Below are 14,305 nucleotides of genomic sequence, written 5' to 3'. Positions count from 1 at the left end.
TAAAGGAGTAAGTTTCCCACTTAATTTATAGAGTCATTTTTTACCTTATCTTTACTACGATAGCCTCAACATTGCTATTAGAAAAGCGGATTTTTCTCGGATACATGTCCCCAAAATTAAACTATGAAATGGTTATGTACTGTATTTTATTACTCAATGCTTTCAGTCATTAATTCGTGTCCAATATTATGCAATTTGAGTATATTTGCCACCAAACTGTATGTGTCTGGCTCCTTGTCCACAACAGCATTTAAGCAATTGATCCTCGGCCAATGGCTTACAATTCACATCGCATCCTCAGGCTTCATCTGTTGGTGCTTATCGCAGTCAAAAAGTAACCAGCACAATTTCTTTAGGCTAATTAGTTCATCTAGACATGCTCTTAACCTCAAGCCTAGTGTTCGAAATCTCTCATCCTTTCGACGAAATCCAGTCAAATTAAGGACCTAGTCGAGCCAACTTGCCTAGTTATCTAAAAGCAAGGCGCTGCTTCCGCATGCCTTCTGGAGCCTCCTGGCCAACGTCAACTTCGAGGACAACAAACATGTTTGTTAGTCCAGTACTAACCCATTCTGCACCGCCCGCAATATCTGTCACTGTGGATTTATATGCGACAAGTCCCTTCAAGCGTGGGCAATTGGATAAGATCGCCTGAATAATACCACCAGTCCATTGATCCCCTGCATCGAGTGACAATCTCTCCAGTATATCGCAAAGCCTCCTACCTCTTCTTTTTCGCACTATATATCCATCTTTCGGAATGTCTTGCTCGTCCGCCAGCAATGCTCGTATGAAAAGTAGACCAAAATCACAATATGAAGTACTTAGATCTCTTATATTACTCATCTGTTTAAAAAGTGTTGCCATATTTCCGCCCTTTATCTTCATGGATAATAGGTGTAGACCTGATAGGGCTGTCGGTGTATTGGGGTATTGAGGGGATGCTGTTTTGTAAAATCACAGAAATCATCCTGTTCTCCATAAATTCCCAGCAAACGCGGTTCTGGACATTCCCCAGTCAACATGCCAAGGCAATATGATGATGTGTGCTGAGGTGGAGTGTTGAGTATTTGCACTCCACGAAATCGTAACCTGTTCAAATTTGAAAAAATAAAAGTGCCTTTGCCGTCGTTCAGGAAGCTGGGAGGTAGTCAATCGATCGTTACTCGGGACACCTTCAAACATCTAACCTTCTTGCAGACTTGAAAAGGTGAATAGACTTCATCATCGCTTATATGTGTTTTAGAAAGAGCCAAGTGCTCAAGATGTGTGCATTCCAGTAGGGCCCTCCATATCTCTTGTAAAGGTGAATTGTCGGACTTAAACTTGATGAGTGTGGAACTGTGGACCTTTATGAGATTGGGAGATTGCTTCGGGCGAAGGTACCTTGGGATGCCCTGCTTTGTATTTAATGTATTTGGGGTAAATACAACCCTGCAATGACCTTAGCTCCGTTGGGAAGTCTTAAATTTCAAGCTCCTCAATGTATTTCTTGTCGACTTGCAGTGCTTCAATTGTAGGACGCCTGGATAGAGGCCCAGTATGGATCTTTTCCCAAATGGGTTGGATAAGCATATCGTGAAGAGCCTTGAAGACATAAGTACAGCACAGGAGGTCGTTTCGGTCAGGGGAAGCACCAACAAGTGGAATGATTTCTAGAATATGCAAGGGGTCCAGGTCAGGGTTATTCATCGTGTGAAGACGGATGGTGGAGTGAGGTGAAACTAGGATTATAAAACGTGATCAGACATTGACAAGCTGAAGTCTCTTGAGAAAGTGTATAGGAACATGAATTGAAATTTAAAAAAAAACGTGGTTGGTTGCTTACTACCTTTAAGCACGCCTTTCAAATATAAGTTTTGAAGGAAGTGTTGAAGGTGGACAAATCCTCTTTTATTTATTCTCCACCTTAGACACTGAACTACGTGGGTCTGGACTCGTGTTTATATAAAAATCAGTCAAAAAAGGATTCGCCTGTTCTCATTCCATCATCTCTCTTTGCATAATGAGCTGCCCAAAATTGAATCCTTTAGAGATTCCAGAAATTGTTTCGCGTGTTGGCGACTTCCTAAAGCGGAAAGAACTCTTACATTGCATTCGTGTTTCCAAAACTTTCCACAATGCACTTGCCAAATTCATCTGGAAAAGGATCTCCATCGGCAGAGATAATTCAAGATATTTTACTGCCGAGGGACTGCAGAACTACAAGGAATATATCGAGGGACTCGTGTTTTTTGACCACTTCCCGAGAGAGTTCAAGTCATTACAAGGTTGTGGTCGTCTCAAGAGCATAGGCTACTATGCAGAATCATCTCAGGACCCTAGAGCCCCGAGCCATCTTTCTAAGCTCGTCAAGGCTCACAGCTTCACAATCACTGAGTTTCGCTTCAATTGTCCAAGTTTACAAGGAATATGGAGCGCACTGTTGGAATGCACTCACCTTAAAGTCTTGAACATTTTCGGACTAACTATACTTGACGATGAAGTCGATTTATTCTTTCAAGTCTGCAAGAGAGTTATGTACTTGACTGTGACCAGAGTGAACATCAATCAACTACCTTCCAACTTCATGGATGACAACACGGATAAGTTCTTTTTCCCAAAAATGAGCATGTTACATCTTCATGATGTGCAAATATCCAACCTTTCACATCCGCACACATCATCGTATTGCTTTGGGATGTTGACTAGGAGATGTCCAGGACTACGGTATCTGGGCTTTATTGAAAAAAACGATGATACTCAAAGTTTACGGCAAATATCTATGGATTTCTACAGGGCAGCATTCCATCATCGTCCCTTTACACTAGCAAACCTATCAGAACTATGCTTTTCAAGGATGGAGATAAGCGACGAGGATATGGCAGCACTTCTCAGACAGATGACTGAACTAAGACGGCTAGAAGTTCGATGGTGTGAGTTCGGGCCACTCTCCCTTCGAGAACTACTAGCAGATGAGCAGGAGGTTTCGGAAGATGGACGGATAGTACGAAAAAGAAGGAACCAGAGGCTTTGCGATACAGTTGAGATACTGGAAATCAATGACGAAAGTGAAAGAGCTGATGGCATTGTCCAGGCGATTCTATCTAACTGTCCACGCCTGAAGCGCCTGAGGGGACCTAGAATGACGGTGACAGAGATTGTCGATGGTGCAGAATGGGTTAGCACTAGGTTGTCTTTAATAGCAGTCAGCCTTGTGGTTGATGTTGATCAGAAGACTGCAGAAGGCAAGGAGAAAGGACGCCTTGCGTATGGACAGATACGCAAGTTGACTCGGTTAGATCCTTCTAATTTTTCGTCGTACAGAAAACAGCTGTCTTTTGCAGACTTGACTCCAGAAAAAAATCAGTCCTAAGGAATCTAAGCTCGTTTATCTTCAGATTTAATAGCTAGATTGAACAAGGTGGAATGCGATAGCTAAATCAGCGAGAATTTAGGGAACAGAGCTATTCTATTCTAGTCTTGATGTATTGGTGATAGTTTATGGTTTGTCGTTGTAAGAGCACGATTTTCTAATAATGATAATGGTCTTTGACTTGGTGCTTTGAATGGAAGGCATAAGCAACATGTGTAGTTCAAAGACCAAGATCCTCTACACTGTTCTATATCTTTTTTAGAGAGCCTGTATGGCGGCATATTCCTAATCTCTCAACCATCAATTGCTGTTTTAAAAGATACTTCATGCTACTCAATGGCGTGATAGAACTGGAATATACATTTATGTTTCTTAGAATCTGCTTCGCCCCTACATGGCGCAGCTGACACTTTGTCTGTCAAAAAAAATTCAGCATGTATTGTCATCGATTTTTAACCTCAGGACAATCCCAATTTGAATCCTTTGGACATTTCAGAAATTCTTTCATTGGCGAACCAATTGAAAAGTATGTTTGTCTTGACTATGCAAACACTGTTTATATTGTAAACATGAGCACGTTGCAATCCCCGCTGTTCATGCAAAAAAATGGATATCATTGTGCGAAGCAATTGAAAAAGTATGTTTTTTAAAATTGTGTTTCTAAATGAAGCTTTTACAATTTTTAATTTATATTATTCTCTTTTACAGTCACACAACGAGATTGGTTAAATAAAAATAAATATTGATTTTATGCGAAATAAGCAATTCAACAGAGGTCATTAAAAAAATTGTGCCAAATGTAGCGAGAGGATTAAGTACTGAATACATGCTATTGTAAATGATTCATTTTTCTTTAACATTAACAATATCTCGTTTTTTGTATAAGAAGGATGAAAAAACAAATGGCAGTCTGTCTTTTGCCACTCTATTCTGTCTTCAAAATGGACGACGATATCCTTTCTTCCCTTTTTTTTTTTTCATTTATAATATCCCCTGCGAGCTTTACTACAATGGAGTGCCATCATCACTGTCAATCCACGTTGCAAGTGAAGAGACTTTAGAGGGCCTCAATGATCTTCTAGACTTTTATGGCCTTCTTAAACCAATTGAGGAGTCCTGGAATGTGGAGTTTGACCGAACATGTTTCTCCTACGCGTGGGTTTCTCCTCTGCGAAGATCTATTATCAAGTGATGTCTTCGGAGACATATTTTTGTGGGAAGAAACTGTTCCCAGTGGAAAATTAGTCATTTTCGCTAATACTTTTGCAGATCGACTATTCGACGAAGGACGAGTCAATCTTTCTTCAGGAACATCCTCCTCGCAGACAAATGTGTTATGGACCAATGTCGACGAACAAGGGCGACAAAAATTACTCTTGCAACTTTAAGCAGTAATAAACCCGCTGAAATAAACACTTTATTTTTTTTCTTTAAGTTGTAAATCTAAATATGTGTTTACATGTCCTGGCATTGTTAAATGTTGTGTTCTATTCCTGATCTCTTCTGCAATGATGGAAGCAAATTGCATGCAAGCTCTTACAGCAACATGCATATTGTAGGCGAAGTCATCTTTTCCGAGGGGAATAACCATTTCGTTGATTGTATATATTCTGTAAACTCCTCTGCAATCCATGCAATAAAATTTGGTGACATTCTTATAAGAGAAAGAACCAAATATCTTCAAATCGGTAGGAGCTTCTGAAGTGATGGATGCGATATTATTGATTTGACGAATCCAAGCGTCCACCATGCAACTTTTCAAGGTTGCATTAGACAGTAGAGAAGCTTCAGCAAAGTATATTTCAGTGGATTCACTGCCAAAGTAAGCAATTCCGTCAGCCCGCTGATTGGTGTTTCTGTACTGTATTTCAAATGATCTGGACCTAATGCCATGAAGCGACAAGGCACCGCGAATGAATTTCCAGGTGAAGTCCGAAAATACTTCTCTCTCATTTAGAGAGCTAGAGACACAATCGGCATATCGGAAATGGTGGCAACTAAAGAAAAGAAGGAATCGGGATTTAAAAGGGCTCTATTGATCTGCCAACGTTTTTGCTTTTAAATATCAGAGACTTACTATGAAAGTAGGATCTCCATAAAGTAATCCAAAATAGAATTGTTCATGTTTTTCAGCACTGCTTCTCTTATTGATTGCTTTGCTTCGTCAAATGTTATAACGCTCGGAGAAAAGATGGACGTACAAATTGAATCAAATTCGGGGAAAGACGTTGAAATGTATGATTCAATCTCGAGGGTTTTTTTAAGGTGTTTAAAAGCCTTTTTGTTCTGGGCGTTTAAAAAATAAAGAAAAGAGCTCGGGTCTTCGAAATGAATGGTTAGATCGACATAGCCCTTTCCATGTAGAGGAAAAAAAGGTGAGGAGTGAATAAACTGTTTGAAATAATGAAAATAATTGTGATCCTTGTACGTCCATGTTGTCATTTCTTGTCTAATGTGGAATGATAAATGTACTAAAGTGGGGGAAAAATATCAGAAATGGTAACATCAGATCAGAAGACAAACTAAGGTTATATTAAAATAGAATGTTACCTTTTAAAATTTTTTTCGAAGTCAAACCATCCAAATAGGTCAACCAGAAACTGAGAGATTTGGTGTCAATCCATTGTTGGTATTTCTTGTTCAACTTTTTTCTTTTTCCTTGTTCAAGTCGGGTGTTTTGAAGAAGACCCCGATAAAGTTCGTCGGCCTGAACTTTTGAAATAATGGTAAATTTAGAAACGAATGCTGAAAAAGATTTGTCTTTTGATGTAAGGAACCAATTACCATAGGCGCGTTCCGTGATGGCTGCAATTTCATTTTTCAACTTTGGCATTGTTGGTGTGTTGATGAAGCAAAGAAGGTCAATTTAATAATGCATCAGTTGAGCCACAGTTTTATTATTTATACCCCTTTTGTGTTCAGAATGCATATTGTCCTCGTCATTTGGTCATGAACATATTCTAAAAACAAATAATTATTGGCTCAGAATTTTGAATAATCTTAAATGAGTTGGTGGCCAAAATCAGCCACCGATTCAATACTCAAATCCCATTCAATGTGACGCGCTTTTTCTGGGGCCAATTCAATCAATATATTTTTACAATATTTATGTACATGGCCAAATGACGAGGAGCAACTCCTCTTCAACTGCCATGTAAAAAATGGGCTTCAAGATGCCTCTGACTTGACTCCTGCCAAAAGATCGATTTTATACCAGCATCTGTCGGTTTCGAATGGGATAAGAGCTTTTTTTTTTTTTTTTTTTTTTTTTTTCATGGTTTTTAATCGTTCAGTAGCACAAGCTTTTAATAAAATAAAATAAAAATAAGTCCAAACAAAACTATAGACTAAAGAAGGTAAAAGTATCATGAGGCGCTTGGTGTAATCAAGGCCTGAGGGTATGAAAACCAAACCAACTTCAACAGAAAAAAAAAAGTTGGCTCTAATTGCTCTAATTGGTATTCAAAACATCCACATATTTTGAGCGTGCTCCTCTTCTTGCCGCAGAAGATCCTGTTGCCGAATTGGGGGGGCCACTTGCGGGTGAAGATGTACGAGGCATAGCTGGTGGTGGCAAAGGCTCTGCTGTGCTCGATGATTCTGCCCCGCCCTTTTTATTAACCCAACGCTGTTGCTCCTTGTCAAAATAGAACGAAGATTCCTCACCCAGATTTGCTCTAACGGGCCTTGGTGTGGATTCACGCTTTTCACCTACCAAAAGCGAAAGCTTGGGCCACCATCCAGCCTTGGGTTCATTTGATCCATTGTCAGGCGTACTTGAATCCTCTGAAGCTTGGGTTGCTGTAGTGCCATCAGTCTTTTCCGTAGCAGCTGTCTTTCCCTTATTGAGGGCGTTATTACCCATTCCCAAGTCGTCGTCATCATCAAATGTATGTTGGTTGCTGTTATTGACTGGCATTGCAGGCTGGCCAAACGATGGGATAGTTGGGACAGCGCCAAATGAAATAAACTGACCTTCCTCGTAACTTTCTTGGACTGGTTCCTGAGAGTTGTCGTTAGCTGCGAAGACCTGTTGTTCTTCTGTGCCATTAGGGTCTACACTGCCATTACCACCATTACTCCACCATGCATTGTCATTGAAATGACTCTGTTGTGCCTGATCCCCTTGGCCTACTACTTGATCTTTATGGTCTTCCGACATGGATGGTGCATTAGACCCAGAAAAGCCTGGCTGAGCAGTTTCATCCAGAGGAGGTGCATTTTTGGAATTATTATCTTGCTGGTAACCTCCTTGTTGGTAACTTCCTTGTTGATAGTCTCCTTGCTGGTAATCTCCCTGTTGATAACCCTCTTGTTGGTAACCTTCTTGCTGGTAACCTTCTTGCTGGTAGCCTTCTTGCTGGTAACCCTCTTGCTGATAATCACCCTGTTGATAGTCGCCTTGCTGGTAGTCACCCTGCTGATAATCGCCTTGTTGGTAATCGCCTTGTTGGTAATCGTCTTGATGGTAGTTACCTTGTTGGTAGTCATCTTGTAGTTGATGATCTCCTTGGCGATAACCTTGCTGATATTCACTTTGGTCTTGGTACTCGCCTTGCTGATAATCCCCTTGCTGGTACTCAGCTTGTTGGAAATCTCCCTCGTGATAGCCATAGCTCCCCTGTTGACTCCCGATGACAGGAGCTGAGTCATTAGCAACTGCTGTAGGTATAGTTTCGGAAGAGTATACCTGCTGTTCAAGTGTGGGTTCATCAGCAAGGATTTCAGTTCGCTCATATGACCTAATTGCATTACCAGAGGCTTCAGCTGCGGGGGTGGCAGCCAGAGATACTTGCTGTTTTTGATCAGCATCCTGTTCCTGGTAGCTGTAGTCCTTATATTCTGCAGCAAAATCCTGATTGACGCCTTCAATGGTTTGGAATTGGCTCTGGTCTTGGTAACCAGATTGGTCATACTGCTGCTGTCCATTGTAGTTCTGGTCATATTGTTGCTCATCATACGCCTGATCATGCTGCTGACCATAAGCCTGGTCATACTGCTGCTCAGCATATGTTTGGTCGTGCTGCTGTTCACCAGGAGAACCATCATATTGTTGCTCTTGATTGCCTTGATACTCCTGACCCTGCTGGTACTCGCCATTATAAACACCCTCCCCAGTATAGTTATAGCTAGGTCCTTCTGCTTGTATCTCATGTGCTACGCCATATTCACAAGTAGTTGCAAGTATGGTATCAGCACCAGTCTGGTAACCATCCTCGGCGGGCTTGACTGAATCGAGAGCTGCTGTTGCAGAATAGTGGGCCGAACCAGGATTGAGAAATGTTGCATCAGTCTGGGCAGCTTGTGTGGCGACAGATTCATTAGTAAAGTCACCTTGGCCTGCATACTGATTGTCATATTGAGAATTGTATCCAGTATTGTAGTTGGTGTCGTACCCACTTTGAGCAAGCTGGCCTCCACTGTTAGTAAACATCTGCTGCTCCTGAGGTTGAGCTTGTTGACTATAGCCCCTGTAATCCGAAGTTTCCCCACCCTCCTGATACGATTCTTCAAAGGTTTGGTTCGGATCATTGTTATAGCCTTGGCTGTGGTAGCCATATGCCGTATTGGCATCAGTCTGCGGGTATGTCTGCAAACCGTACTCGTCATTCTGGTCATATCCACTGGCTTGTATAGGATTTGCATAAGTAGTGGTTGGTTGTCCTTGGCCGTAAATGTTTGCTTTGGGTACCTCTAACTTAGAGCCCGAGGGACGTCTACTGCGATCAATAGCAGAATCTTGGTTTGTAGCACGGGCTCCATTACTGGAACGCGATAATGCACGTGGTGGAATATTACTCAAATCAGGCAGAGCAGGGGCATTGGCGAAAGGGCCAGATTCAACAGAATTAGCCTTTGGCTCCACAATCACTGGTTTGGGCTGATCATTATCGCCAGCAATAAACTTAGAGATCTTACTATCCAATGCATCAAAAATACCACCAATAGTGGGCTTTGGCACCTTTTTGGTAAACCAGGATTCCCTATGGAAGCACAGTAGATAAAAATAAGAAAATGTATCGAGGTTTACTTGAGGTAAGTGTGTAAATCAGCAATTAAGTACTTACTCAGTAACTGTGAGCTGTGAACTGCCAGTCAAACGCTCGGTAATATCCTTGAGACGTTCAAGGAACACAACGTTGTAGTAAGGAGACCCCTTCGTTTGCGACTTGACAATAGCTTCGATCGATTCCAGATATCTAGTTGAATAGGGTAAATTATTAAACTTATTGTTTGCATGTGAAAAAAAAAAGAACACGCGAGCTTACCTTCCGGCCTCAGAGAACATTCCCAACTCCACTAGAGTCCAGACATAATGAAGCTTGTATGGTTGTAAGAAAGGAAGTGCACTAGCCACACCAGGGCTCTTTAACGCACAGGCAAACTCATAAATTTCGGTCTTTTGAAAAGCAGTGATATTCTTGTAGAATGGGAACGCTGCATAAGGGCTTTGATCAGCACCGATTAAGACCAAGCGGTTTGAGGGAGCATCTAATCCAGAATGCAGAGAGACTTGAGGGGAGAGCAAGTAGCAAATGTGAGCAGCCTCGACCCATCCTTCCTTCATCAGAAGATCTCCAAGAGAACAAATAGCACTTTGATCTCCAGCAGTGCGATTAGACAAGATCATAGCGAGCGTATCACGCCACTGGCCAAGACTAGTCCCTGGAATCTTGGGTTCCTCAATAGGCTTCACAAACGATAGTGACTCTGCAGTGACGAACTGCTCTTCTTGTACTTGGGAGCCATTCTGGGTATCCTCGGGAGGGTTACGAAGGCCCATTGGAATGATTTCATTGATGGCGCTTTGAGTTTGACCAGAGAATAGAGCATATAATACACGCATAGCCTCGCGACCGTTCGCCTGTTGCTCTCCTCCTCCAGCCATAAGTTCCTGGTTAACAAAGCCATTGACGGCCTCTTTCCATAGCTCTTTATTGACAGAACTACTAATGACAAGCGCATGAGCCCAAAGATTTGCATTCATTGCATAGCGGACGGCGCCGGCTCGGTCGCCTCTACGAAGAAGGTCCTGGAGTTTATCAAGGGAAGCAGATGTTCTGACAGGGCCAGTATGCTCATGAAATGACTCGGCCGGATACATTGTCAGGGGAATGGATAGTAGCACGCTACGGACAGCTTCATCAATCTTGGGGCTAAGGTATAGAAAATATAGTTATTACACCAGATAGGCTATAGGCGCTAATGCAGAGTTTTTCATTCTCAGTTAGATCCTTACCCTCCCACTAGAGCGCCTTCCTGCTCAAACATTACTTTAAACAAGCGCCAGATAAGGACGCGGTGTGCATCAAAGGCGTCATCCTGCTGTCCATGCTCTAACCCATTGATCTTGTGCTCAATGAACTTCAAGACATCCTTGCGCTTATTTTTCATTTGAGCGGCATTATCCACCAAAAGAGGACCTGGATAGGTGGCTATGTCCTTATCCACAGATAATACTTCCTTAACATGCTTCAGTTGAAGATCGCCTGGGTATTTCTTAGTAATCATGGTATTGCTAGCCGAGTCGAAGCGTTGTACCAAGCGTGGGAAGGAAACCATAATTTTGCCTGAAAGTAGTCATCAGGACCAATATTAGTAACTATCAAAAATCCTTCTTAGAAACCTGACATACATTTTAATATCTATTAACGTAGTTCGATACCTCCAAATCCGAAAGCGATAATTGGGCATCCATGGATTCTATTCAATGGATCATCAACTCCTTCGAGTTCTTCGGGCATAGGCTCTGGTTCCGGCATGGCCTGCTCTTGTTGCTGGTATTGATCTATATACTGACTAGTCGTGGGGTCATAAAACCCTTGTTGGTTCTGATCATAATATGCAGTATCGCCATAAGTTTGACTATAAGTTTGGTCGTACTCCTGCTGTTGATAGCCTTGTTCATAGTTCTGTTGGCTATAGCTCTGCGGGTCATAACTTTGCGGATCATAACTCTGCGAATCAAAGCTTTGCGGATCATAACTCTGCGGGTCATAGCACTGTGGATTATAGCCTTGTTGCTCATAACTTTGTTGGTTATAGCCTTGTTGATCGTAATTCTGCTGCTCATAGTTCTGTTGGTCATAATTCTGCTGCTCATAGTTTTGTTGATCATAATTCTGCTGTTCATGGCTCTGCTGTTCATGGCTCTGCTGATCATAGTTCTGCTGATCATAGTTCTGTTGGTCATAGTTCTGATCATAGTTCTGCTGGTCATAGCTCTGTTGGCCATAGTTCTGCTGACCATATCCCTGCTGGTCATGTCCCTGTTGACTATAGTCTTGTTGATCGTGCGCTTGCTCATATTCTTGATCACGACTTTGGTCATAATCCAGACCGTACTGCTGCTGAGCCTGATCGTCCTGAGTTTTGTTGATGTATAGATCGTTCTGCTGGTATTCTTGAGAAAAGGCGTTTATACGGTCGAGGTTAGGCATTGGAGGGACGCTTGAGACCGGCAATTCAGTGCGACCGAGTGCAGGTGTCGCAGGGTGGCTAGTGGTAGAGATGGAGCGACCACATTCGGAGCAAAATTTTGAATATGGTTTGTTCTCACCACCACAGTCAGTATAAGGGCATGGCTTTAGTAATATTTGTGGTGAGGAAGAATCATATTGGTTACGCACTGGGCCTATGTAAGGGGTATGAGATGACTGAAGGGCCTGGGGTGTTTGAGCAGGAAGCATCAATGGTGTTTGAATGGCTGTCAAAATGGGCGTCTTTGGCGGCAAATGATTTGCATAGGGTGATGTATCTTGCTGCGAGGATGATGGTAAAGATGCGCCTTGCCTTGGCGTACTGATAGCTGCTCTTGGAGGTGGTGGAAGGCAAGCCGATGGCTGCTTCTGAGTTGTTTGATCAGTTTGGACCGGCGCAGATGCATACATATGTGGACTAGGAGCAATTGGGCTCGGCCCTTGAGGAGGACCTTGATATTGTTGCTGTTGCTGCGATGATTGAATTGAATGCTGGAGTGGGGGTGGGGGCGCTAGAGGCGTCTCCTGACTCTGAGACATTAGAGGCTGCGAAGGTTGCTTTTGAAGAGGAGAGGGGACCATAGTTGGATGTCCATAAGTAACAGCATCTTCTGTTGCGGAGGAAATTGACCATCCTGTAGCTTGGCTAATCGAATTTCCAAACAAATCGGAAGCTGACGCGAAAGGAGAATAAGACTGTTCTTGAGGTGGGACGGGAGCGACGGCAGGAAGCACGGTCCCCTGGGCTGAAAATTGCTCTTGTTGCTGCTGAGGATTCCGCTGAGACTGGCTAGATGCTTGTTGCTGTTGTTGATATGGAAGAGACTGTTGTCTTTGATGTGAGGATGCCTGCTGTTGGTGCTGTTGTTGCTGTACTGGTGGTGGAAGCTGATTTGAGGGAGGGAATCTCTGTGGCTGTGCTTGAGATTGATATCCTTGAAGTGGTCCTTGCTGTTGACTTCCAGGTGAGCTTGTAAATAGATCAGCAGCAGATGCAAAGGGTGATTGATTCATCTGCCGCGACGGCTGTTGAACTTGTTGTAGCCCATACCCTTGTTGAGGTATTGGATGGGCATGCTGCTGAGGATGACGTTGAGGCTGAAGCTGCACTGGAGCAATAGTATTGCCGGTCCGTTGTTGCTGAATAGGCGGTCTAACAGGACCCTGCTGTGGTTGTGGACGAAGAGGTTGGATTGGCTGCCGTGGTGCAGACGGACCTGTACTGAGGCCAGTATTGGCACCGCCGAAGAAAGGAATAGGCTCGTCATCGAGAGGAGGCTGCTGTGAAGGCTGAGTCATAGTTGTTGAGACACGAAAAGAACAATGAGAGGGTCAGGCCAAATCAGCTTGAATAGCAAAAAAAAAAAAAAAAAGGAAGGACGAAAGCGAAAAAAAAAAAAAAAAAAAAAAAAAAAAATAGCTTATAGGAGAGAATAGAGAAATTGTCAGGAAATGAAAGATGATGCAGCAAAGAAAACAAATGCTGCTGGGAAGCAGCAGGGGTAATGAAGGAAGGTGATGATGGTGTAAAAAAAATAAAATATTGTTGCAAGGAAAAGATGTTCAATTAGAGTGAAGGAGTTGATCGACCAATGAAACGTAACCAACAGATAAAGATAACCTTGAATCAGTAATAGATGTTCTCAGGTTCTTCTTGCGGGATGGACGCATATAATGTCTCTTAAGCTAGGGGTCCCAAAGAGAATAACTTTCTTTTGCCTGCTTAGTTTATTTTATTGCTTGGTTGTTTGATTGCCTGGTTGTTTGATTGCTTGTCGTGAGAAAGACTCGGAGTTCTCTTCTTTTTATAATGCTGTCGCGACGCTTGAAAGCATATTTTAAAAGCAAAACGATGTCATGCTTCCGTCCAATCATGATGCCGCTTTTTTTTTCTTTTTTCTTTTTTTTTTTTTTTGTTGTTGTAAAGACAGCCATTGCATCGCTTCATCGAACAATGCATTATTCCATGGACGCTTTCTCTCATGACCAATATGGATTAACTCAAGGGACACCCTCGGTCAATGATCTCGGCATTTTATCTGAAATACAGAGTGACTCGGACGAATCGTTCGTGGCTGCTACACGACGAAATGGCTATAAAAAACATCATATTTCTTCTGGATCGATTGGTAGCTCCAATAAGCATGGGGCTAGTCTAGTAACTAACTTTACCATCAAAGGAGAGGAGGGAAAGCTTCAGGAGAGAATAAGACAGAGGACTGTTCAAGCGGTAATAGAAAGGTTGCCCATGAGGTCTTGGACACTGTCATGGATGAAGATAGTGATATATCAAAAAGTCCATTTAAAACAAAGCGGAAAGTGAGCGATGATAACAAGACAAAGCATGATGATCTTGCAGCTGATTACAAGACTTGGAAGAAAGAAAAGAACTGGAAACGTAAACAGAGGAAAAAGGCCAAAATGCACGAATGGATGCAGAATGCTAGACTCCAGCAGGCAGCAAAAGATA

General features: G+C 42.5%; 5 protein-coding genes across 5 annotated transcripts; 1 reads left to right on the top strand and 4 right to left on the bottom strand.

The window, feature by feature from the left end:
• Window positions 1-468: 468 nt before the first annotated feature.
• BCR41DRAFT_398875 (hypothetical protein) lies at window positions 469-1,692 on the bottom strand (the record flags this gene model as incomplete). The annotated part of the gene is made up of 3 exons (XM_022029004.1): window positions 469-699; window positions 1,191-1,400; window positions 1,501-1,692. 3 exons carry the CDS (start codon window positions 1,690-1,692, stop codon window positions 469-471), a joined length of 633 nt encoding a protein of 210 aa, XP_021878890.1.
• A 193-nt stretch (window positions 1,693-1,885) lies between these two features.
• On the top strand, window positions 1,886-3,555 carry BCR41DRAFT_358699 (hypothetical protein). Its single transcript, XM_022025094.1, has one exon. It carries the CDS (start codon window positions 2,006-2,008, stop codon window positions 3,353-3,355), a length of 1,350 nt encoding a protein of 449 aa, XP_021878889.1. The 5' UTR covers window positions 1,886-2,005; the 3' UTR covers window positions 3,356-3,555.
• A 1,713-nt stretch (window positions 3,556-5,268) lies between these two features.
• Window positions 5,269-6,222, bottom strand: BCR41DRAFT_139221 (hypothetical protein). The gene is made up of 2 exons (XM_022019529.1): window positions 5,906-6,222; window positions 5,269-5,826 (listed from the first exon to the last, which is right to left on the bottom strand). The coding sequence occupies exons 1-2, from the start codon at window positions 6,186-6,188 to the stop codon at window positions 5,432-5,434; spliced, it is 678 nt and encodes a 225-aa protein (XP_021878888.1). The 5' UTR covers window positions 6,189-6,222; the 3' UTR covers window positions 5,269-5,431.
• A 584-nt stretch (window positions 6,223-6,806) lies between these two features.
• Window positions 6,807-10,918, bottom strand: BCR41DRAFT_372923 (Sec23-binding domain of Sec16-domain-containing protein; the record flags this gene model as incomplete). Its single annotated transcript, XM_022026728.1, has 4 exons — window positions 6,807-9,339; window positions 9,424-9,555; window positions 9,625-10,512; window positions 10,596-10,918. 4 exons carry the CDS (start codon window positions 10,916-10,918, stop codon window positions 6,807-6,809), a joined length of 3,876 nt encoding a protein of 1,291 aa, XP_021878887.1.
• An 86-nt stretch (window positions 10,919-11,004) lies between these two features.
• Window positions 11,005-13,134, bottom strand: BCR41DRAFT_372922 (hypothetical protein; the record flags this gene model as incomplete). The annotated part of the gene is made up of 1 exon (XM_022026727.1): window positions 11,005-13,134. The coding sequence occupies one exon, from the start codon at window positions 13,132-13,134 to the stop codon at window positions 11,005-11,007; it is 2,130 nt and encodes a 709-aa protein (XP_021878886.1).
• Window positions 13,135-14,305: the final 1,171 nt, after the last annotated feature.

The sequence above is a fragment of the Lobosporangium transversale genome, assembly GCF_002105155.1.
Source record: "Lobosporangium transversale strain NRRL 3116 chromosome Unknown BCR41scaffold_34, whole genome shotgun sequence".
NCBI classification, from domain to species: domain Eukaryota; kingdom Fungi; phylum Mortierellomycota; class Mortierellomycetes; order Mortierellales; family Mortierellaceae; genus Lobosporangium; species Lobosporangium transversale.
Note: the sequence above shows the minus strand (reverse complement) of the source record. Positions and strands in the feature narration are given on the sequence as shown.

Coding starts and splice junctions, on each gene's coding strand:
- BCR41DRAFT_139221 (XM_022019529.1), bottom strand. CDS start 6,188: ATGCCAAAGTTGAAAAATGAAATTGCAGCCATCACGGAACGCGCCTAT. Junction 5,827..5,905: donor TTCGAAAAAAATTTTAAAAG/GTAACATTCTAT, acceptor CCCCCACTTTAG/TACATTTATCATTCCACATT.
- BCR41DRAFT_358699 (XM_022025094.1), top strand. CDS start 2,006: ATGAGCTGCCCAAAATTGAATCCTTTAGAGATTCCAGAAATTGTTTCG.